Source organism: Aquarana catesbeiana, linkage group LG03, assembly GCF_042186555.1.
Source record: "Aquarana catesbeiana isolate 2022-GZ linkage group LG03, ASM4218655v1, whole genome shotgun sequence".
NCBI lineage: Eukaryota > Metazoa > Chordata > Amphibia > Anura > Ranidae > Aquarana > Aquarana catesbeiana.
Genome location: NC_133326.1, coordinates 193,985,569 through 194,010,676, shown reverse-complemented (window position 1 = coordinate 194,010,676; position 25,108 = coordinate 193,985,569). Strand labels below are relative to the sequence as shown.

At 41.2% G+C, this 25,108-nt stretch overlaps 1 protein-coding gene across 4 annotated transcripts in view; it reads left to right on the top strand.

Annotated features, from left to right (window-relative positions):
• Positions 1-25,108, top strand: part of LRRK2 (leucine rich repeat kinase 2) — a 546,702-nt gene that overhangs the window by 201,799 nt on the left and 319,795 nt on the right. For all 4 annotated transcript variants that reach the window (XM_073619682.1, XM_073619683.1, XM_073619681.1 and 1 more), the window contains 4 exons: positions 12,134-12,261; positions 22,472-22,551; positions 22,636-22,742; positions 22,937-23,066. In XM_073619682.1, the coding sequence (XP_073475783.1) occupies positions 12,134-12,261; positions 22,472-22,551; positions 22,636-22,742; positions 22,937-23,066 (445 nt within the window). The remainder of the gene's footprint in view (positions 1-12,133; positions 12,262-22,471; positions 22,552-22,635; positions 22,743-22,936; positions 23,067-25,108) is intronic.

The following is a 25,108-nucleotide window of genomic DNA, read 5'->3' as shown; positions in this document are numbered from 1 at the left end:
GAGTGGAGTCTTGGATTAAAAATACTCCACAGGCAGAATTTAAAACTTCTCCTGATAGACTACTGACCACTTGGACTCCTGTAGGAGTGTAGTCTATGTTTGCTAAAATTTGGTTCAAAATGTCAGCTCCCAAAAGATTGGTAGGAACTGTGTCTGAAACTAACACTTTAGTGACAATTTCTGTTTGCTGTCCTAGTCTGAGTTTAAGTGGCTTGGACTCAACCAAATCAGTAGAGGTCCCAGTTAGGCCAACACCAGAGATAACATTTGTAGATAATAATCCTGGAGGTAAGTCCTCTATATTAAAAACACTTCGGCTTGCACCAGTGTCAATTAAACAGGTTAATTCTGTTTCTCCTCCAGGATAGGGGAGTTCTTGTAAAAATACTTTTACTCTGGCCTCGGGACCATTGTCTCCCCTATTTAACATGATTGATACTGGCATGCCATTTTCCTATGCCTGATCCACTGCTTTTGGCAGAGAACTGGGATCAGCATGAGGTGCCTCTAAGCTCTTTCCTAGTCTACGGTCAGGAAGATGGCAGAATTTGGCTATGTGTCCTCCCCCATCACAATTGTAGCATATAATTGGTCCCCGATTGCCATGATTTCTGAAATTGCCTTTGCCTCTTCCTCTCTGCTTCCCCATGTACATTACCTTGGGTTTGCTGTCTTTTTGGTTGTTTTCTATGGACAACAGGATAGGCAGGACGTCTCGAATAGACATATTGCCTGCCTCAGGCCTTGCTGTGAACAACTTTTCTTTCAACTGGGGTATTAAACCATCAAGAAACCTTTGTTTCACCAGTTGTGTAGATGGACTTGCAGTTTCTCCCGCCTTCTCTTCCTCTATTTTAATGCCTGCTTCCTCAGCCATATCACTTAACCGCCTCCAATAAGCCCCTGCTGCTTCCTCTTTCCCTTGCTTAGCATTCATAAATTCAGCATGTCTGGTTTGTCCATATATTTGGGGCAATTTTTCCTTCAATTTCTCACAAACCTCTCGTCCACTAACCATCTTACCTAGTTTTTTTACGTCTACACCACATTAAGTATATAGCCAGACATGTTGCTTCCCACTGCTTTAATAAGAAGCTGATGAATGTCAGTAGCAGAAGCCTCATATGCTTCCTGTGCAGCACTAAGTTTGTTTGCAAACCCTATTGGATTCTTTCTAGGATCTCCCAATCCCTCTAATATGGCTCTCATATCTTGGGGACTAAAAGGTACATGCCATTTAATTTGAGACTTACTGTCAACAGCATCACCTTCAAAAACTAATTGGGTTCTGACAGGATAAACTGCAACAGATTTCTCTATGCCAGGGGCAGAAGGGCTGGCATCTCCCTTCCTTCTCTCTTCATCTTGCTGCCACAATTTGGAAATTATGGTTTGCTCTGGAAGTTCAGACTCTATCTCTCTTTCTCTGGCCAAAGCCTTAAGTTCAGAGAGATCTAGGTTTGCATATGTGCCTTTTGATTTATGCCAATCATCTGTTTCTAGGATACGAGCCAAATCCCTCTTTGTAGGTTGATATGGGGCTGTTAAACCTCTGCTCTCTACTATATTGCATAGCTCATCTTTTGTGTGTTCCATGTAATCTAATTCTTTTGCTTTTGTGCGTGGACCCCTTAAAGCCAAACTGGCAGCCACATAAGGTGGGGGGTCCTCCTCTACAGAGTCTTCTGGCCAAACGTAGTAAATTTGGGCAGTACTTTTATTAAATATCTCCGTCAAGCCAGTTTGATTTGCTACTTTAGCTTCTGTCTCCCATGTGCAAGCTATTCTCCACGTTCCTTCACTGCACAGTAGTGGGCCATAATCGTGCAGAAAAGTTTGCCATACTTTTAAATCAAAAGTCCCTTCAGATTTTAAAGGTTTAGCTGTTCCCTTTGTCCATTCTACCCATTTATCTAGGGGCTCAGTATAGGCAGAACCGTACCTTCGGTTCATATATTCTCTAGCGCCCATCTTGCGCTGGGCATTTTCTGAAGGCCTCTCTCCCTTCATTCCCTTAATTAATTTAATGCCCATAATGACTGGCCAGTCTTCTCTCTTCTCTACTTGTGCCTATACCCTCTTGCCTCTAAAACAAATAGTACAGCAAATCTGCAGATTTACAAGAATAGTCTCCACTTATCTACGTGGATAGAAGGGGTTTATGACAATAGACAAAACACTCATTAAGAGACTCTCCTCGTCTCTTCTCTTCTCTGTGAGTTTTATCTGACCCTACCATGCGCCTCTGACCCAGGTCGCCCACAAGGAGTCAACGCAGGGAACTGCAGAGGATTTTCCCTATCCACACACAGTCCAACCCGTGAAGGGGGACACAAACACATTCTCACACACACACGTTACCCAACCAGAAAGGTCCGAGAGTGGTCTGGTTTCCTTGAGAACCGACAGATAGGATACATAGGAAAAGGCAGAAATATAGCAAGCTTAAGGGCAGCTTACCTAGCCGGCATTTGAGGTCTGCGTTTCCCGATGATCCCGATCGAAGCGCGGTTCCTTCTGGAGACTCTGCCAAACTCCTGGCTGGCTCGCCAAGACTGATATGACTGATTTCTGATTGGGACTCTAAAACAAAGTTAATACTGCAGCTGCAGGAACAGAGTCACAGGACTCAATTACTGTGTTTAAAATGTCCGTTCGGTGAAAAATTTATTATTACATGTTATTTTATACATAGATAAGAAAGGGGTGGTGTGAGATGTTATTAAAAGCTAACAAATAGAAATATGTTATTAAAAGCTAACAAATAGAAATATATTATTAAAAACTAGCGAATAGAACAATTGCAAAAGTAAAACCTTGAAAAGGGAGGGGGGAGTAGAGAGCGTTTAGTAGGAGAAGTGTCTGTGTTAGGTGAAGGTTACAGAACACATTTCAACAGTGAGAACAAAATGGATTCTCTTGTGCTTAAATGAACAGTACAATGAATGTCCATGTCAGACATCAAAGACTGCAGGGTCAGGCTAAAGATGTTCATAATGTTAGTAGACAATAGTAGGCATGTAGTGTAGTCTGGCCCCTGGATGATGTGACTCTATCACGAAATGCCACGTAGGGCAGAGCGACGTGTTCTCGTCACCTCCCATTGCTGTTGTTGTTTCCAGTAGGACGGGCTGTCTGTGAGCTTCCGGCCGGCGCTCCAGACTACACTACATGCCTACTATTGTCTACAAACATTGTGAACATCTTTAGCCTGACCCTGCAGTCTTTGATGTCCCATCTCGGTATAAGGTCTCTGATCCATTGGTCGTGGTTCGAAGCAGTATTAACAAACAGCTTTCTCTGATCCTCTGTAACGGGGGATCATGAGTTTCTGGTAAGCGGCCAGTCTGATTTCACGGTGGTGGAGCAAGCACGCTTTTTTCTTCTCACAGCAAGAATTTATGTTTTTTGGAACTTTTTTAAGATACTTTTATATCACTTGGGTGATTTATTTTTTATACATGGACTTTTTATTATCACTTTGAACATTTTATTTTTGGATTGATTATTCATTTGACATGTGTTTTGTATATTATGTATACACTAAAGGGGAACTCTTCCCTTGGTTCTAAATATTTGGTTTGGTGATGATGTGTATGATCACCAATCTGTTTTAGCGCGATTCAACCCCCTTTTTTTCTTATTTAATTTCACTGTGTTTGTGTTACATAGATGAATCGCGGCTATAATTGTTATTGTTTATGTATTTCACCGTAGAGCAGTTATTCCCCTCATTTTTCTCATGGCAGCATACACCCTCCCTTCAATGATCCTTACTGTTATGAGATCTAGTTACAAGAATACTGACTGAGGGGAGCAACTCTTTTTTATAGAGTTAAAGTGGTCCTGTGGGTTGGTAGGGGGCGGAGCAACCACCCATTGGTATGCTGCCATGGGCAGGCACCAGGAAAGGAAAAGTACGGAAAGGTAAGTATTCAATTTTCCGTTATAGGGAGCTGTAAAACAGTTTTTTGATATTTATAATTTAATTTGAATTGCTTTTCTTAAACTGTTATGATGTCACTCCTGCACAGGAGACCGTCCTCCTGGCACACAGAGACCGGCTCGGTGCAGTAAGCTGAGCTGTGCGTGTAAGCAGGCAGGTAGGGGAATTTTATTGCCAAAGAGCCAGTGCATGTCTATCATGCACTGGCACTGTAACCTGCGAGCTCGCTGTTTGTTACAGTTTGTGATTGTTTGGATTTGTTTCCACATTTTGTCTCTCATAGTTGAGGTATACCTATGATGACAATTACATGCCTCTCATCTTTTAAAGTGGGAGAACTTGCACAATTGGTGGCTGACTAAATACTTTTTGCCCCACTGTATGTTAAGCCTTTATTAGGCTTTATTGCACCAGACAGTAATACAAGCTTGAAATGATGTCTAACACATGACCAAAATGGAATTCTAGCTTACACCTGACTAGCCTTTAAACTAAGCCCCCTCCCCCAACACCTGTGCTAACTAACCTGTGTAAGAAAGATTTATATACTTACCTATTTTTAGGCCGTTCTGGTCCAGTTATGTAATCTTCTCTGTGTCAGCCAGTTGCGGCTGCAGGGGAGTGGAAAGGGTTCTTTGACAACAGAGCTAAACCTGGAGTGGTGTCACACATAGGCTTTAGTGGCCCATCTATTGTCGGGGCGCCCTTCTCTTCCATGAAGAGGCGGTGGCTGACACGGGAACCAGTTCATGCGACCAGACTGGAGCGACCTTAAAATTTCAAATACATACAGTCATGGCCAAAAACATTGGCACCCCTGCATTTCTGTCAGATAATGCACCACGTTTTCCCAGAAAACTGTTTCAATTACAAATGTTTAGGCATTTTCATGTTTATTTTTTTTGTTTGTATTGGTATGACACAAAAAAGTAGAGAAATAAAAAGCCAAATCTGACACATTCTATGCAAAACTCTAAAAAAATGGACTGGACAAAATGATTGGCACCTTTTCAAAATTGTAAGAAATAATTGTGTTCCAAGTTTGGTATACTCACCTGCATCGATTAACAGGTGCTGACAATATAGAAATCACACCGGCAACTAGTTAAACTGGTGAAAAAGTTACTCCGCCTGTCTCTGTGTACCACACGGAGCATGTAGAAGAGAAAGAGCAGCAAAGGATTTGTGAACAAAAATTGTGGAAAAGCATGGACAATCTCAAGGTTACAAGTCCATCCCAGGAAATCTTAAAGCATTTTTTCATCTTTCCATCTATTAACCACATGTCGACCGGGCCATAGCCAAAAGACCGCTGCAGCGCGGTCAGCTTATTCTGGGAGGGCGTCCATGGACATCCTCCCAGAATCTTGCTCCTGCGCGCCCCCTGGGGCGCACAGGAATACCATGTGATCGCTCTGTCAAATGATGGAGCAATCACTTGCAAACAAACCGGCGTCATGTCCGGTTCTTCTCTCCCCTCTCTGTACAGAGAGGGGAGGAATCAAGTGCTGCAGTGCCGTGGGCTGGATGTGTACTGCCCACAGTGCTGTTCTGTGCACATTTCAGCACTCATCCAGCCAGCCATCCATCCATAATCAGCCATCCTCAGCAATACTCATCCATCCTCAGAAATACTCATCCATCCATCCTCAGAAATACTCATCCAACCAGCCATACTCGGCAATACTCATCCATCCATCCATGCTCAGCCATCCATACTCATCCATACTCAGCAATTCTCATCCATACTCAGCAATACTCATCCATACTCAGCAATACTCATCCATCCTCGGCAGTACTCATCCATCCAGCCATGCTCAACCATCCATACTCATCCATGCTCAGCAGTACTCATCCAGCCAGCCATACTCTGCCATACTCATCCATCCATCCATCCATACTCATCAATACTCATCCAGCCAGCCATACTCTGCCATACTCTGCCATACTCTGCCATATTCTGCCATACTCTGCCATACTCTGCCATACTCATCCATCCATACTCAGCAATACTTATCCATCCATGCTCAGCCATCCATACTCATCCATCCATCCATACTCAGCAATACTCATCCATCCATCCATACTCAGAAATACTCATCCATCCATACTCAGCAATACTCATCCATCCATCCATACTCAGAAATACTCATCCATCCATCCATACTCAGCAATACTCATCCATCCATACTCAGCAATACTCATCCATCCATCATCAGCAATACTCATCCATCTATCCATAATCAGCAATACTCATCCATCCACACTCAGCCATACCCAGCCATCCCATCCATCCTCAGCCATCTTCAGTCATACCCAGCCATACCTAGCCATCCACATGTGGTATTGCCATACTCAGGAGGAGTAGCAGACAATGTTTTGAGGTGTAATTTTTGCCATGTACATGCTATGTGTTTAAAATATTGTATAGATGGAAAACTTTGTGTAAAAAAAAAAAAAAATGCGTTTTCATTTTCTTTCCACATTTTCCAAAAACTTGTAGAAAAAAATGACATGTTCAAAAGACTTGATATGCCTCATAGATTTGTGTTTTCTTTCCATAATGGGGTCATTTTTTGGGCGTTTTTATTGTCCTGGTGCTCCAGGGCCTTTAAAAGTGTAAGAGGTAGTCAAGAAATTATATGTGTAATTTATGCTCTTCAAGAACGCCTGATGGCACTCCCTGCATGTTTCAATTACAAATGTTTAGGCATTCTCATGTTTATTTATTTTTTTGTTTGTATTGGTATGACACAAAAAAGAAGAGAAATAAAAAGTCAAATCTGACACATTCTATGCAAAACTCTAAAAAAATGGACTTTACAAAATGATTGGCACCTTCTCAAAATTGTAAGAAATAGTTGCATTCCAAGTTTGTTAAACTAACCTGCATCAATTAACAGGTGCTGACAATATAGAAATCACACTGGCAACTAGTTAAAATGGTGAAAAAGTTACTCCGCCTGTCTCTCAAATGACGGAGCGATCACTTGCAAACAAACCGGCATCATGTCCGGTTCCTCTCTCCCCTCTCTGTACAGATCGTACAGAGAGGGGAGAGATCAAGTGCTGCAGAGCCGTGGGCTGTATGTGTACTGCCCACAGTGCTGTTCTGTGCACATTCAAGCACTCATCCAGCCAGCCATCCTCAGCAATACTCATCCATCCATCCTCAGAAATACTCAGCCATCCAGCCATACTCGGCAATACTTATCCATCCATCCATGATCAGCCATCCATACTCATCCATACTCATCCATACTCATCCATACTCATCCATACACATCCATACACATCCATACTCAGCCATACTCAGCCATACTCAGCCATACTCTGCAATACTCATCCATCCATCCATCCTCAGCAATACTCATCCATCCATACATGCTCAGCCATCCATACTCATCCATGCTCAGCAATAAACATCCATCCATCCATACTCAGCAATACACATCCATCCATCCATACTCAGCAATACTCATCCATCCATCCATACTCAGCAATACTCATCCATCCATCCTCAGCCATACCCAGCCATCCCATCCACATTCAGCCATACCCACCCAGCCATCCCATCCATCCTCAGCCATACCCAGCCATACCAACCATACTCAGCCATACCCAGCCATCCACATTCATGGCTCAACCATGCTTAGCCATCCCCATCCACTGCTTATCCATGCCACTACAGTGCCTCAAAGTGTAATAGGTAGTCAAATTAGATTTGACGTTTATGCCCCTAGAATGACTGACGGTGCTCCCCGCATGTTGGGCCTCTCAGTGGCCAGGCTGTGTAAAAGTCTCACACATGTGGTATCGCCATACTCAGGAGGAGTAGCAGGCAATCTTTTGGGGTGTAAAAATTAAAAATTAATAACATATAAAAATTACATGTTCAAAAGACTCGATATGCCTCATAGATTATACGTTGGGGTTTTTTCTTTCCATAATGGGGTCATTTTTTGGGCGTTTTTATTGTCCTGGTGCTCCAGGGCCTTTAAAAGTGTAAGAGGTAGTCAAGAAATTATATGTGTAATTTATGCTCCAAGAACGCCTGATGGCGCTCCCTGCATGTTGGGCCTCTGTATGTGGCCACGGTGTGTAAAAGTATCACACGTGGTATCGCCATACTCAGGAGGAGTAGTAGAATGTGTTTTGGGGTGTAATTTGTGGTATGCAAATGCTGTGTGTGAGAATTAACCTGATAATATAACATCTTTGTGAAAAAAAAGGAAAAAATACTCTTGATTTTGCAAAGAATTGTGGAAAAAAATTACAACTTCAAAAAATTCACCATGCCTTTTTCTAAATACCTTTGAATGTCTACTTTGCAAAAAAGGGTCATTTGGGGGGTATTTGTACTTTCTTGGCTTGTTAGTGCCGATTCACACAGGGGCAACACGACTTCAGCGCGACTTTGCAAGGCAACTTCAACACAACTGGGCGACTTACAACACAACTTTAAGTCGCCCCAGGACAGGCGACTTTGCCTGTGGCCAATCAGAGCTAATCAGACGTCACAGTCCTGGGGCATGATGGGACTGTGATGACGTAAGGAGTGGGGTCACCGGGTGACATCACTCGGTGACCACGCCTCATGCCTATATAAGTCAATGCGCACCGCGTACACAGCATTACAACTGGAGAGAGTGTCGCGTCAACATCGGAAAAAAAGAAGAGGGAAGAAGATGATGGAGAACACCGGACCACCGCTAGCAAGAGAGCAGCAAAAGATAGCAGAGGAGCCCGGCAGGAGAAGAAGCGGAGAAGAGGCCGGAGAGTGGGAGAAGAACCAGACACCGGGAGAAGAGGCCGGAGAGAGCCCCGAAGTCGGAAGAGAGCCCCGAAGTCGGAAGAAGACCCCTGGAGCTGCCTAATAAATTACTTTAAAAACCTGTGTAGTTTTTTTTATTGACACTTTTTTCCCCCCAGGTGAATGGGTAGGTGTACGATGTACCCCATACTCATTCACATAGGGTGGGGGGGCCGGGATCTGGGGGCCCCCTTATGAAAGGGGGCTCCCGGATTCCGATAAGCCCCCCTGCATGCAGACCCCGACAACCAACGGCCAGGGTTGTCGGGAAGAGGCCCTTGTCCTTATCAACATGGGGGGACAAGGTACTTTGGGGTGGGGGGGCCGCAGGGCAGCCCCCTTCCCCAAAGCACCCACCCCCCCATGTTGAGGGCATGCGGCCTGGTACGGTTCAGGAGTAGGGGGGCGCTCGATTTGTCCCCACCCCCTTTCCTGACCTTCCAGGCTGCGTGCTCGGATACGGATCTGGTATGGATTTTTGTGGGGACCCCCACACCATTTTTTCGGCATAGGGGGTTTCCCTTAAAATCCATACCAGACCTAAGGGCCTGGTATGCCCCTGGAGGGGGAACCCATGCGTTTTTTTATTTAAAATTTGGCGTGGAGTTCCCCCCCATAATCTTCTTTTTCCTGTTAAGTCGCTTCACTATAGATGAGGATCTGACTTGGAGGCAACTTCCATTGAATTCTATGGGTACAGGGCGCCTAGAAGTCGCCTTGAAGTAGTACAGGAACCTTTTCTGAAGTTGGAGCGACTTCAGTAGTGTACATTAAGACGACTCTCATTGACTATAATGCAATTCCCAATGTCAAGCGACTTGGGGCGACTTGAGGGCTGACAAGTCGGATCCCAAGTTGTTGTAGTGTGAACCGACCCTTAGGGTCTCAAGAAATGAGCTAGGCCGTCAGTGCATCAGGTGTGATCAATTTTCAGTGATTGGCACCATTGCTTGTAGACTCTATCTTTCACAAAGACCAAATAATTGTTTTGCTTGCGTCTATCTAGCAAGGTTACTCTGTGGTATAAGCAAGGAAGCTGAGATGTCTGCAGTGTGTAAATGTGCATTACTATACAAAGATGCTGTACATACAAAACTATTACAATATTAGGAATACAATACAAGACTGACAGATATCTATAACAAGCAAAATGACTAGCAATCTGAACAGCCTATGGTCTATAATAGTACAAATACACTTAAAGGTTACTTATCTTCTGTTACTGTATGTTCATGATCTCCATTGGCAACGATTCTCCTGGAGCATCAGGCAAGCTTCTTCTATCATGAGTGGCGTCAGATGTTACAGCATGATGGTGTGTGCCTGTGTGTATGTCTACTCACCCCTTTTATGTGTCAGGCTGTTTACCATAGTTACCAAACAGAAAACACCTGTTTACTGTAGCTGTAGAAACAATGGACTGTTGAAAACTGTCAACTGAATACAAAAATGGTATCTACGTACCATTGTCATACTCAAACCAAAACAGTAATTTAACAGTCATTCTTTCAGTTTGAAAGCTGAAAGAATCTCAAACAAGTAATGTCTTGTTTACTGTAGCTATAGAGACAATAGCCTGTTAATTTAACTGTCAATTGAATACAAAAATTATATCTACCCCATTGTATAAAACAGCATTTGTTTGAGAAATCTACTGAAGCCAAAAAACTGACAGTAATCTGACCAACTCACTATTGTAATAATGTCCCATTTATCTTATGTCTGATTAATATAAAAAAAATCCTATTTTTAACAAACGCAACACAATAATATACACAGATTTGGATTATTTTTTACCAAAGATATGTAGCAGTATAAAATATGGCCAAAATTTATGAAGAAAAATTACTAATTTGCAAAATTTTATAACAGAGACCAAGAAAAATTTATTTTTTTTTTACAGAATTTTCGGTCTTTTTTTCATTTATAGCGCAAAAAAAAAAAAAAAACAGTGGTGATTAAATACCACCAAAAGAAAGCTCTATTTGTGTAAAAAAAAAAGGACAAAAATTTCATATGGGTACAGTTTTGCATGACTAAGTAATTGTCATTCAAAGTGTGAGAGCACCAAAAGCTGAAAATTGGTCTGGTTAGGAAGGGGGTTTAAGTGCCCACTGGTCAAGTGGTGAAATCTTCTGCCCTTGTTGTTTTAACTTTGGATAGTAAAACATTTTTTTCTGCCAGTAAATACCTTATACAGCCCACTTCCTGTTTATTGTCTGGTAAAAAGCCCAGGCTAATGACATTATGCACAGCTCTCTCATTCTTGTGTTTTCCATGGGGGGGGGTGTGAGTCATAAGAGGGCCAATGAGAGCTGCAGAGCTGTGTCTGTGTAAATCCAGGAAGTGAGCAGGCACAGTTAAAATGGTTGCAGCCAGACTCAGTGGAGGGAGATTTCTGCAGCATATTTGGCAAGTACAGAATCACAGTATATATAAAATATGCAAAGTGGTTGGAGGGAAGCTTCAGAATTGCAAAGATGTTTTTATTACAAATTATGTGAGCAGACTGCAGTTCCTGTTTCATGTCCCTGTGTCCATGTCCCTCGGTGAACATAGTTGAGTCGCTTAGCCTTGTTTCCATATCCTACGCATAAAAACATAAGAACTGGGGTGCAGAAAAATGGCAGCAGGTGCTCTGGACTGATGAGTCAAAATCTGAAATATTTGGCTGTAGCAAAAAGCAGCTTGTTCATGAAGGGCTGGAGAGCGGTACAATAATGAGTGTCTGCAGGCAATAGTGAAGCATGGAGGAGGTTCATTGCAAGTTTAGGGCTGCATTTCTGGTTGGAGATTTGGTCAGGATCAGTAGTATCCTCAATGCTGGTAAATACAGGCAGATACTTCTCTATCATGACATACCAGCAGGGAGGCGTGTGATTTGCCCCAAATGTATTCTGCAGCAGGACAAATACCCCAAACATACAGCCAATGTCATTAGGAACTATCTTCTGCGTAAAGTTCAAGGAGTCCTGGAAGTGATGGTTTGGCCCCCACAGAGTCCTGATCTCAACATTGAGTCTGTCTGGGATTACAAAGAGACAGAAGGATTTGAGGCAGCCTAAATCCACAGAAGATTTGTGGTTAGTTTTCCAAGATGTTTGGAACAAACTACCCGCATGTTAATTGAGAAAAATATGTTTCTGAAAGCATTCTTAATTTACAGCATTTTTTCATACCTGTGTAAAGCCTTTGCACAGTACTATATATATAACTGTATGTGCATCTGTGTGTGTGTGTATGTATGTGTATGTATGTGTATGTGTGTATATATATAATATAGGCTTTTGGCTTTCAAGAGTGTGGCTTGGATGGTTTGTTATAAAGCTGTTAGCCTTACTCATTTTCTGACAATTATCTTTATTTCCTTTTAGCTGAAACTATTTTTCTGAACAAGGACTTGGAGGATAGAGAAGATTTGGAGGATGCTAGAGGACAGCTTTATTGGTTTGAAGCATCTTATAAAGCTTTAAAGCTGCACAAAAAGAACACAGATGTACAGGTTATTGATGCATGTTTGTTATGCTTCTTTGCATTAGTTAAAGCTGAAGTTTAATCTCATTATAATTAGATTTCTCTGGTTTCTCCCTTGCTCCTCATTACCATGCTATGTTTTTTTAAAATACATTTTTATTAGGTGATAATATTTGAAAGCAAGTGCAAACTGTGGTCATACAGAAAGGTATACATATAGCAAAGACCTAGGGTTTTGGTGAACAGCTGCTAATGTAAATATTCAACCAACAGATGTACATTACATAGTGTAAGTAATATAAACTAAAATAGAATAAGAAAAATCAATTTCAAACTAAATGAAAGTAAGCATAAAAAGGGCATGGGGACATATAAATAACATGAGTAACTGAAAGTAACCGAAATAACATGTTAGAATAGGTGATAAAAGTTTCACTTGAAAAAGTATTCAAAATTGCAAATATGCAATAGGGAGTTGTTGAGTCTGTTTGCGGATGACTGACAATTTGTTTAAAGCAGACCTTCAGTCATTTTTTCAACTTTCCATCTATTAAATCTTCTGCCCTTGTTGTTTTAACTTTGCATAGTAAAACATTTTTTTTCTGCCAGTAAATACCTTATACAGCCCACTTCCTGTTTGGCAAGTATATACAGAATCGCAGTATATATAAAATAATATGCAAAGTGGTTGGAGGGAAACTTCAGAATGGCAAAGATGTTTTTGATACAGGTTTGGGAGCATTTGAGTGGTACTATTATCATTGCTTTGGGCTATATATGTTATAGAGTTCGTGCATAGTCATGAAGCGTATGAAAAATCCTTTCCATAAGCTTCAGGGAGTCCATTCTGGACAGATCTTGAGACCATGGGGTTATTTAAGAATGCCATTTTAGGGCTGTAACTCATTGGACAGCACTAAATAAAGCCATTCATACTGAGGCGTTAGATTGGGGATAGGAGAAAATAAGCGCATCAGCATAGTTAGGGATAGGTGTTGACTGACAATTTGGGTGACTTTAGATGCGATCTGTTGCCAGAGACAACAAAGCACCTTACAGCTCTGAAAGATATGCGAGAATATACCAACATAATAGGTTTTTGTAATCTGAAAATATCTACAGTGCCTTGCAAAAGTATTCACCCCCCTTGGCTTTTTACCTATTTTGTTACATTACAGCCTTTAGTTCAATGTTTTTTTTAATCTGAATTATAAGTGATGGATCAGAACACAGTAGTCTAAGCTGGTGAAGTAAAATTAGAAAAATATATACATAAAACTATTTTTCAGAAATAAAAAACTGATAATTGGCATGTGCATATGTATTCACCCCCTTTATTATGAAGCCCATAAAAAGCTCTGGTGCAACCAATTATCTTCAGAAGTCACATAATTAGTGAAATGATGTCCACCTGTGTGCAATCTAAGTGTCACATGATCTGTCATTACATATACACACCTTTTTGAAAGGCCCCAGAGGCTGCAACACCTAAGCAAGAGGCACCACTAACCAAACACTGCAATGAAGACCAAGGAACTCTCCAAACAAGTAAGGGACAATGTTGTTGAAAAGTACAAGTCAGGGTTAGGTTATAAAAAAATATCCAAATATTTGATGATCCCTAGGAGCACCATCAAATCTATCATAACCAAAATGAAAGAACATGGCACAACAGCAAAGGAGGGCATTAATCAGAGAGGCAGCACAGAGACCAAAGGTAACCCTGGAGGAGCTGCAGTTTGTGAAAAAGCATGTGGGAGGCTCCCAAAATGTATGGAGGAAGATGCTCTAGTCTGATGAGACTAAAATTGAACTTTAAGGCCATCAAAAAAAAAAGGCTATGTCTGGCGCAAACCTAACACATCACATCACCCAAAGAACACAATCCCCACAGTGAAACATGGTGGTGGTGGCAGCATCATGCTGTGGGGATGTTTTTCAGCAGTCGGGACTGGGAAACTGGTCAGAGTTGAGGGAAAGATGGCTGGTGCTAAATACAGGGATATTCTTGAGCACTCTGTGTGTGATTTGAGGCTAGGACAGAGGTTCACCTTCCAGCAGGACAATGACCAAAAACACACTGCTAAAGCAACACTTGAGTGGTTTAAGGGGAAACATGTAAATGTCTTGGAATGGCCTAGTCAAAGCCCAGACCTCAATCCAATAGAAAGTCTGTGGTCAGACTTAAAGATTGCTGTTCACAAGCGCAAACCATCCATACTTGAAGGAGCTGGAGCAGTTTTGCAAGGAAGAATGGGCAAAAATCCCAGTGGTAAGATGTGGCAAGCTCATAGAGACTTATCCAAAGCGACTTGGAGCTGTGATAGCCACAAAAGGTGGCTCTAAGTATTGACTTTAGGGGGGTGAATAGTTATGCACATTGACTTTTTCTGTTATTTTGTCCTATTTGTTGTTTGCTTCAAAAAAAAAAAAAAAACATCTTCAAAGTTGTGGGCATATTATGTAAATTAAATAATGTAAATCCTCAAACAATCCATGTTAATTCCAGGTTGTAAGGCGACAAAACACAAAAAATGCCAAGGGGGTTTTGCAAGGCACTGTATACCTCTGTTTCAGGTAGCTTCCACTGATTTTGTAGTCTCAAATGAGGCAAATGTAGAGCCACACTGAAGATCCTAGGGGAATTGGCCCATCTGGCATAATAGCACCTATATTAATGTGCAGCAGGGAAGGAAGGGTCACCCAAATAGGAATCTAGTGGCAGAACTAGGGAGGCCAGTCCTTTATAAACGATTGTATAAACTCCACAGATGAATGGACTGAGCCACAACTGCGTTTAACAGATGGAGACCAAAAGGGCCTCAGAACTCGGTAAGGAAATATAGATGGGGCCATGGGATGGGGCATCTAAGGGTATGCCACTGAGCTATTTGGGTGAATGTGACTGTCAAGTAATAGAGCCATAGGTTTGGGAGGCAGAGGCCTCCCAGATATTTAGGTTCAATATAACAGATGTTTATTTTATCTTCTTGTTTTTTTTTTTTTTTTTTATCCAGATAAGTTTGTTGATTTTTAGTTGGACGGTCTGACGTGAATCTAGAGACATATATCCGTAAAAAATTTTAAAAAATGCAATTTTGGTGCGTATTGACATTTTAATAGATATGACTTTCCCCAAAAAGATATGTGATAGCCCATAGTTTGAGGATAGCCTTAGGCTGCTTTCAGACTGATGTGGTCGAGTGCAGCGCAGCTTACTCACGTGTTTGGAACGGGTTAGCTGCGCTTTCCCTAACTAAAGTTGTACCATGGGTTTGGTGTGCTTTCTGAAAGCGAACCAAATTTCTTGTTTGCTATATCTTTGGTTCACTTCGAGAGAACACGTCAAACACGCAGAACATAATATAACTTTATTGGAAAGTGCAGCTAACCTGCTCCAAACTAAGCTGCACAGTATCAGTGGTGGGGTCAAACTACACCACATAAGTTTGAAAGCAGCCTTTGTAAATATTGGGGAGTTTTGAAACTAGGATGACATAGTGGGGGTTTATCAGAACTTTCGAAAATTAAAGGGTGCCAGGTAAATTGGAAATATTCCCCTCTGGGTGATCACTGTACATTGCGGAGATTTTAACAAATTCCTACCTTTTGTTATTCTGAGGAAATATCTTTGTTTTTGTCTGACATTTTTGTTGCAGGGGATGCTCAAAATCTGATTTGTATCCTAGTGCAGATTTCTGGGAAACCAATCGCACAAGCAGGGAAATACATTTCTGGGGGCGTTCTATACACCATCTGTGTACAGAACGCCTCCAGGTAGCCATATTGCATTGCATTTCACAGAAAATTATAGAGCTGCAGATTGAAAAGTAAAGGTGTTTTTTTTTTTTTTTTTTTTTTTTTTATTCACTTCAGCCCTGGAAGATTTTACCCCCTTCCTGCCCAGAGCACTTTTACAATTTGGCACTGTGTCGCTTTAACTGGTAATTGCGCAGTCATGCGATGCTGTACCCAAACAAAATGTGGGTCCTTTTTTTCCCACAAATAGAGCTTTCTTTTGGTGGTATTTGATCGCCTCTGCGTTTTTATAAAAAAAAATTTTTTTGCACTATAAACAAAAAAACAGCGACAATTTTGAAAAAAGCAATATTTTTTACCTTTTGCTATAATAAATATCCCCAAAAATGTTTTTAAAAAACCTATTTCTTCATCAGTTTAGGCTAATATGTATTCTTCTACATATTCTTGGTAAAAAAAAAAAAAAATCGCAATAAGCGTATATTGATTGGTTTGCACAAAAGTTATAGCGTCTGCAAACTATGGGAAAGATTTATGGTATTTTTATTATTTTTTTTTTTTACTAGTAATGGCGGCGATCTGCGATTTTTATCAGGATTGCGACATTGCGGCGGACAGATCGGACACTTTTGACACATTTTTTGGACCATTGACATTCATACAGCGATCAGTGCTATAAAAATGCAATGATTACTGTGTAAATGTCACTGGTAGGGAAGGGGTTAACACTAGGGAGTGATCAAGGGGTTAAATGTGTGTTCCCTCAGCATGTTCTAACTGTATGGGGATAGGACTGAGTAAGAGAGGAGACATATGGTTGTTCCTATTTACTAGGAACAAACAACATGTCTCCTCTCCCCTGACAGCACAGGGATTTGTGTGTTTACACGCACAAATCCCCGTGCTGGCGATCGCGCTCGTGGGGGATTTTGCTCACCTGTGCCACTTTGCCGGCGTGAACCGGTCGGCAAGCGGTTAAAGGATTTTTCTTGCTACAGAGATAATGATCAACATGTGCAGTAACAAAGTTAAGTGTACAGGGTACAATAGCAAAAGAAGAACTTTGGCAAGGTATGTCAGGTTACCAGTAAAATATAAATAAGTAAATGAGAGAGAGAAAAAAACAAATGAGTAATGCAACAGCAAATATAGTAACATAAGGCTATAGCTCCAACAATGTAAATGTACGGCTGAAGGAAAGGTAATTTTAAATAACATTTGATTACAATATGACTTGTGTCACAGTTGTATACGCTATAATTATTATTATTTTTTTATTCATTTTCTTCACACGAAAGTGCAGTTACCCTTTAAGCTCCTGATGTAGTGAAGAAAGTAAATTATTAGGCATTGTCTTAGATTTGAACAGGTTAACCCCAGTGCACATTAGACCATGGAATACCTTAAAGGATAACCTTTTTGTTCACGTTTTTTTTCCCTCCAAGTTCTAGCTCCCCATGTACCAATATAGCATTAATGTACTTATTTTGCAAAAATATCAAAGCTTGCCATTTATCTACAGACACTTACTTCACTTGTCCTCATACATGTTTCCATACGTATCCATTAGTAATGCCTTACTTCCTGTACAGACTAGAGGTCATGACACAGGAAGGAGTTGACCAGCTGAACTCATTAGCATCCACCCTGCATCATCCACCCTCCTACCTACCCACCCACCCATTCCCAGCTGCTTATTTTTTAAATGAAATGCTGCTCACTAAATACACAATATAAAATCAGATTGCATAGTGTATGGCCATCTTTATACAAGTACATTGAAGGGGATGGACAGAAACACTCAGCTGTCAAGACCCGTTCACATCTCTGCATAGCGGGTACTCACATTCCCACCTTTTTTTTGTTTTTGTTTTTAAGCGAGGGGGGGTGTTTCGGAGCATTTCCACTCATCGCGCATAGGGCTGCGCATAGCCCTGCATGCAGCAATCGCCCCAAAGAGGTTCAGAACAGTTTTTTTTTTTTTTTTTTTTTTTTTTTTTTTTTTTTTTTTTTTTAGAGTGGAGCTTGGTGCATTTTTTTTACTGTGATTTTTGGTGCAATGCATTTCGGAAATGCAAGGAAATGCACAGATTTGAGTGGAGCCTCATTGTTCTTATGAAAACGCACCAATTTCACTTTCAGGCCCCATTCACATCTAGCATAGTGGGAGAGCACATTTTGTGACTTGTTTTTTCTGTGACATGCATAGGGCAGCCTGTTGTTTATGTGTGCTTCTGTGTTCGATGTGCCGTTAACAATTAATGGGTTTGAAAGCAACTAGTAATTTTAGGTGTATAATTCACTATACAATCTGATTGTACAAACATCCATGAGGACAGTGAAGTAAGTGTCTGTAAAATTAATGGAAAGCTTTGATTCTTTTGCAAAAGTAGTACATTAACCACTTCGGATTGGGAATTGAGCTCGAAGGTCGAGCGAGTTAAAGTGGAACTAAAGGAACGCATATTTACCTTAGTTCCAGTAGTCCAACTCCTGTGAGGTCCCTCAATTGCACTGGCATCTTATGTGTTTAATGTTTACAAATGAACTGCTAAATTCACAGTTAAATACTGTATTCTACCATCTGCAGGCATAGCCTGTCTGAGATCCCATTCACACCTCAGCGTTTTGTAGCTTGAAACTTGAAGCTCCAAAATGCTGGAGGAGAAACAAATCTAATATTCTCTATGGAGTTAGTTAACATCTCCACTTCAAGTGACTTCAAGTCATCTTAAAGGGGTTGTAAACTCTCACGGTTTTTCACCTTAATGCATTCTATGCGTTAAGGTGAAAAACCTTTTGTGCTGCAGCACCCCCCCCCGACCCCCCTTTTTCTTACCTGAGCCCGATCATTCCAGCAACGGGGACGAGCACAGCAGCTCCAGCCACTGTCTCAGATCCTCATTGGATAGATTGCTAACAGCAGGAGCCATTGGCTCCTGCTGCTGTCAATAAAATCCAGTAACACGGGAACTGGGGGCGGGGCCGAGTCCTTCTGTTTGTGTCAATGGACGCAGCAGCAGTACAAAACAGATTACAACGCACACATACAAAAATGACATTTATCCTGCAAGGCTAGTTAAAAACACCTGAACATATTCAAAAATACAGGCGGTTTGGTCACACTATATGGTCATATAGTGCTAAGCCCACTTACTGCGACAATGGACGCAGCAGCAGGACTCGGGAGCGCGCCTGCATGATTGCCTCCATAAAAAGCGGTTTTCCGTGGGGGCACTTGAGGAGAGGAGAAGCGCCGCAGGGGCCCCCAGAAAAGGAGAATCGAGGCGACCTGTGCAAAACCTTTACACAGAGGCGTTAGGAATAACATGTTTGTTATTTAAAAAAAACAAAGCTTTATAATGACTTTAAGGTCGAAAAAGTTCTGGAGCTTTTTTTGTAGCTCAAATTGGGCAGATTTGCACGTTTTTGGCACGTTTTTATTCCCATGGAAATAAATGGAAATGCATGATTTGCACATTTTTATGTGCTTTTGCGTGTTTTGCCGTGCAATTTTCTGCATAAATGAGAAAACTTAAAAAAAAAAAAATAGTATGAATAAGTATATGTAAAATACACAAATACCTACAAATCATCATAAATAAAATAAATGCATACGTAATAATAAATAATAACCTTTGAAAAAAAGAAATAAATTATTAATAATAATAAAATAAACACCTAAACAAAAACAAAATAAATGATGAACAATAATAATATAAATAGTAATACTTTTTTATTATTATTAATGATCTTTTTTTGTGTTAGGGTGTTTTATCATCATTATTTTATTATTATTATTAATTTATTTTTTTAGGGGTTAAAGGAGTTGTAAAGGCAGAAGGTTTTTTTTATCTTACTGCATTCTATGCAGTACGATAAAAAGCCTTCTGTGTGCAGCAGTCCCCCTCCAGCCCCCCTAACACTTACCTGAGGTCCCTCTCTGTCTAGCGATGTCCACGAGTGTCTCAGCCATCCTAGATTCTCCCGCCTGATTGAGATGCAGCAATGGCGCCATTAGCTGCCATTGCTGTCAATCAAAGTCAGCTAGCCAATCAGGGGAGAGAGGGTTCCTGGTCGGGGCTCCGTGTCTGAATGGACACAGGGAGCTGTGACTCGGCTCTGGGTGCCCCCATAGCAAGCTGCTTGCTGTGGGGGCATGAAGAGGAGGGAGGGGCTAGAATCACAGAAGAGGGACCCGAGAAGAGGTGGATCTGGGCTGCTCTGTGCAAATCCATGGCAACAGAGCAGGTAAGTATAACATGTTTGTTATTTTTACAGGGAAAAACACGAGACTTTACAGTCACTTTAAGGTTAGGGGTTGATTTATTATTGCATAGTATTAATGTATTGTATTTATTACTTATTTCTGATTTTTTTTTTTTTGTGTATTTATTTTAGTTTTATTTATTAATTTATTATTATGATTATTATTATTAGTATTAACACCCTAACCCAAATAAATAAGAATAAATAAAATATTAACCCCCAACCCAAACCCTAACCTCTAATCTTAACCCCAACCCCTAATCCTAACCCAATCTTAACTCCAAACCCTTAACCTAACAAAAAATTTAAAATGATAAAAAAAAGTAATAAAGCTGATGAAAAAGCTAAAAAAAAGCTGAAAGCCTAGCAACAAATAATACAACAGATGATAGTTTTCTCTATTGACTAATAAAAAAAAAAGCTGTATAAAAATTTGCAAAAAAACTCTTGTTAATGTAGCCTCAAGCATGCAGCAGGATGGCTGGGTAATTCTCAGTGACTCTGCGGTAGGGCATGGATTTTGATTAGTACTTTCTTGTTATGCTGTTGGCTACTGTATCTTTGAAACCCCATTGTAACAGTCTAGTCTCTTTATGACTGAACGTTCTGGGACGTTGTTTTGTATATATGCAATTGTTTTAATAAAGTTATTTTTGACGGAAAAAAAATCACAGTTAAAATACATGTATTTGAATTATCTTACTTACTAAAGACAAATGGGGAGATTTACTAAAACTAGGGAGTGCAAAATTTGGTGCAGCGCTGCAGGTTCCAGCTTCCAGGTTTTATTGTCAAAGCTTAATTGAACAAGCTGAAGTTAGAAGCTAATTGGCTTCCATGAACAGCTGCATCAGATTCTGAGTGCTCCAGTTGTAGTAAATCTACCCCAAAGTGTCAGGATCCAGATCTGAACTTGAGACCTCTGCGGTGTCTGGCTGTGGTTCTACTTGCTGTGTTATTGAGGATGCTGGACAACTTCCTGCCTGATTCCTTGGACAACCTTACTTTTGTGTCTTGTTTCTGGTGAACCTTGAACCCTTTGCTCCTCCCATGAGCTTCATGATTTAAGCCAGATCTCTGGACTTCCTGTTTGCCAGATTATTGTGCTCTCTTCAGCCGATATCTTGCTTCTTGCTCCTCTTGCCTTACCTGCTGCTGTCCTTATCTTCGCTACCACTTGTTATTGACTCTTTGCTTGTTTATCGACTCTGCTTCTGTCTGATCCCATCCAGCTTCTACTCGTTACTGACCTTTTGGCTTGTTGACTGCACTTCTGCTTGGTCCTTGTCTGCTTCATCCATTATCTGACCCCTATTTGCTGTTCTGCTGGAGAAATCCAGATGGCTGTGGCCTGCCATTAGCATGCAGCGAAACCCATCTCCACCATCAGGAGCTCTGGTGAAGACCAGCAAGTGCTTATACTCAGTGCCTCGGGTGAGCCCATGTCATCTGCTAGGGGGATCTTCTTTTATATTTCCAGCTGACTACTGTGAATGTCTTTACTGCTACAGCTACTGGCCTCCAAGCTGGATCACAGACCAAGATACAAATCTAGATCCTGGGCATTCATTGCATCACCATAAGAGCTTGGTCATGGAGACACGGCTGTTTGAACAGTGAAGAAACCGCAACATTCTAATAATGGTTATCCATGTGTTCTGTTGTCCAGTAAGCATATTCGGGGTCAGACTATTTATATAATGTGGCTACAAAAGAAAAGAACAAGCCCACTGGATAGTGCCAATAAAACTATTACCAATAATAAAAAACAGATTTGCACTTAAAGAAGCTAAGACTTCTGTAAGTGCAAATTCACATATTTGTGAATTCAGCAGGCTCCTTCCCCTCCAAAAAAACTCAGCAGCATGAAAAACTTGTCAAAATGCACTAGTGTTGCGGTACAGAATCACACTGAAAAGCTATTTAAGTCACAGCTGCACTAATGTAAACTAGGCCTAAATCTGCTAGTGCATCTAGTATGCCCACAAGCCTGACAATGTGGCTGCCCAAAAGTGTCTCTGTTACTCTTTCATCCTGACTGTAGGCATTCTAATACAGAAGGTGTGTTACTCTCCAGATCACCAGGTGAAAACAGAGAAGAGAGCCTAAATAAACAAAACCAATGCAGCTACCATACCTAATGATTGGTAAGCTACATCTGTGGGTTTCTGTTTTTTTACCACTCTAATATCCTCTTGTTTATGTTTTAGGAAGCTGCATGCTGGGCTCTGAACAATCTGTTTATGTACCATCCCGAGCTTCATGATAACATTGGGGATGAACAACATCAGTAAGTAATGCAAAGTTATTTATACTCTACATACATCCCAGAAACCATTATTGATCACTAACTATATATATACCATTATATCAGGTACCCTGTACATACAGAGGTGATGTTGTCCATGCTAATGCATTCTTCTTCCAAGGAAGTATTTCATGCGTCTTCAACAGCATTGGCCACCCTTTCTGACCATAATGGTAAATCATATTCTATATTCATATTGTTGTTGAAAGCCAAATACCTGATCTCAAAATTGCAGAAGTTTGTAAAAATCCCTTTCCCCAGAGTGGTAAAAAATGTTTTTGTCAAACAAGCACAACAGTAAAACTAATGTGTTGGTGTATTCACAGTATGCATAAAATATTAAGGGAATTATTTATTTATTTTGCAGCATTTATTAGAAAAACTTTATTGGAGAAGGGTGTTCATATAAATGTGCTTGAAATTATGAAAAAACATCTTGATTCACCAGAAGCAACTGAGAGTGCTTGCAGAGTATTACTTCATCTCTTCAGCGAAAGGTATTATGAATTAACAAATTGGAAACCGGATCCTCTGCAATCCAGATCTTGCCTTTTTATGCTTGGCTGTAGTATACACTACCCACGGGTTTCAAATAATGCACTTGTGGCTATGATCTATGTATTCTTGTGCATCAGTGGGTGGGTCGCTGCATTTAAAAACTAGGCAACATATATGGTAAAATGTTTGCCTCCTGACAGTGCTCAGAGCACAATTTATTTTCTTCTTTCCTTATTGAAGGCCACATTTGTGGTCTATTTTATTAAAGTAGATGTAAACCTGATTCATGAAATTTAACCTGGGCACATATACAGTGGGGACGGAAAGTATTCAGACCCCCTTAAATTTTTCACTCTTTGTTATATTGCAGCCATTTGCTAAAATAATTTAAGTTCATTTTTTCCTCATTAATGTACACACAGCACCCCATATTGATAGAAAAACACAGAATTGTTGACATTTTTGCAGATTTATTAAAAAAGAAAAACTGAAATATCACATGGTCCTAAGTATTCAGACCCTTTGCTGTGACACTCATATATTTAACTCAGGTGCTGTCCATTTCTTCTGATCATCCTTGAGATGGTTCTACACCTTCATTTGAGTCCAGCTGCGTTTGATTATACTGATTGGACTTGATTAGGAAAGCCACACACCTGTCTATAAAGACCTTACAGCTCACAGTGCATGTCAGAGCAAATGAGAATCATGAGGTCAAAGGAACTGCCTGAAGAGCTCAGAGACAGAATTGTGGCAAGGCACAGATCTGGCCAAGGTTACAAAACATTTCTGCTGCACTTAAGGTTCCTAAGAGCACAGTGGCCTCCATAATCCTTAAATGGAAGACGTTTGGGACAACCAGAACCCTTCCTAGAGCTTGCCGTCCAGCCAAACTGAGCTATCGGGGGAGAAGAGCCTTGGTGAGAGAGGTAAAGAAGAACCCAAAGATCACTGTGGCTGAGCTCCAGAGATGCAGTCAGGAGATGGGAGAAAGTTGTAGAAAGTCAACCATCATTGCAGCCCTCCACCAGTCGGGGCTTTATGGCAGAGTGGCCCGACGGAAGCCTCTCCTCAGTGCAAGACACATGAAAGCCTGCATGGAGTTTGTTTGCTAAAAAAAACACCTGAAGGACTCCAAGATGGTGAGAAATAAGATTCTCTGATCTGATGAGACCAGGATAGAACTTTTTGGCCTTAGTTCTAAGCGGTATGTGTGAAGAAAACCAGGAACTGCTCATCACCTTTCCAATACAGTCCCAACAGTGAAGCATGGTGATGGCAGCATCATGCTGTGGGGGTGTTTTTCAGCTGCAGGGACAGGACGACTGGTTGCAATCAAAGGGAAAGATGAATGCAGCCAAGTACAGGGATATCCTGGACGAAAACCTTCTCCAGAGTGCTCAGGACCTCAGACTGGGCCGAAGGTTTACCTTCCAACAAGACAATGACCCTAAGCACACAGCTAAAATAACGAAGGAGTGGCTTCTCAATGACTTGGTTATGCAATAGAGGTTGTTTGTCAGCATACCTGTTTCCATGTGTTCATCTCCTAAGACCAGCTGTCTCTCACCTGACTGCTTTTATTAACTGTCCTCTATCATGGCTCTACCCCAGCTCCTATCAGAGAACTCTATATTAACCTCTGCACTGCAGGTCAGCCCTGCTGATCAAACTTTGTGTGTTTAGCTTCCTGTTCCTGCCTGCCGTGTGCTGTACATTTATTTCTGTTACCGACTTTGACGTGTTCTATACTATTTCTGTCTGCTCGTGAACCTGACCTTTTGGCATGTCCCCGACTATCCCTGTTTGCCTGTGACCCTGAACCTTGGCGTGTACTCTATTGTCCTTGTCTGCTTGTGGCCCTGACCTTGGCTTATTCCTTACTATCCATATCCTTCTGTTGCCTACTGTGGGTGTGAGCTGGGGGACCCTGGGGGTCGCGACCTGGAGCCAGTTGCAGCCCAGTCCATCCTCACCATCAGAGGCTCTGGTGAAAACCTGCTGGCTCTTAGACTCCGCGCCCCAGGGAATCCTACGCTCT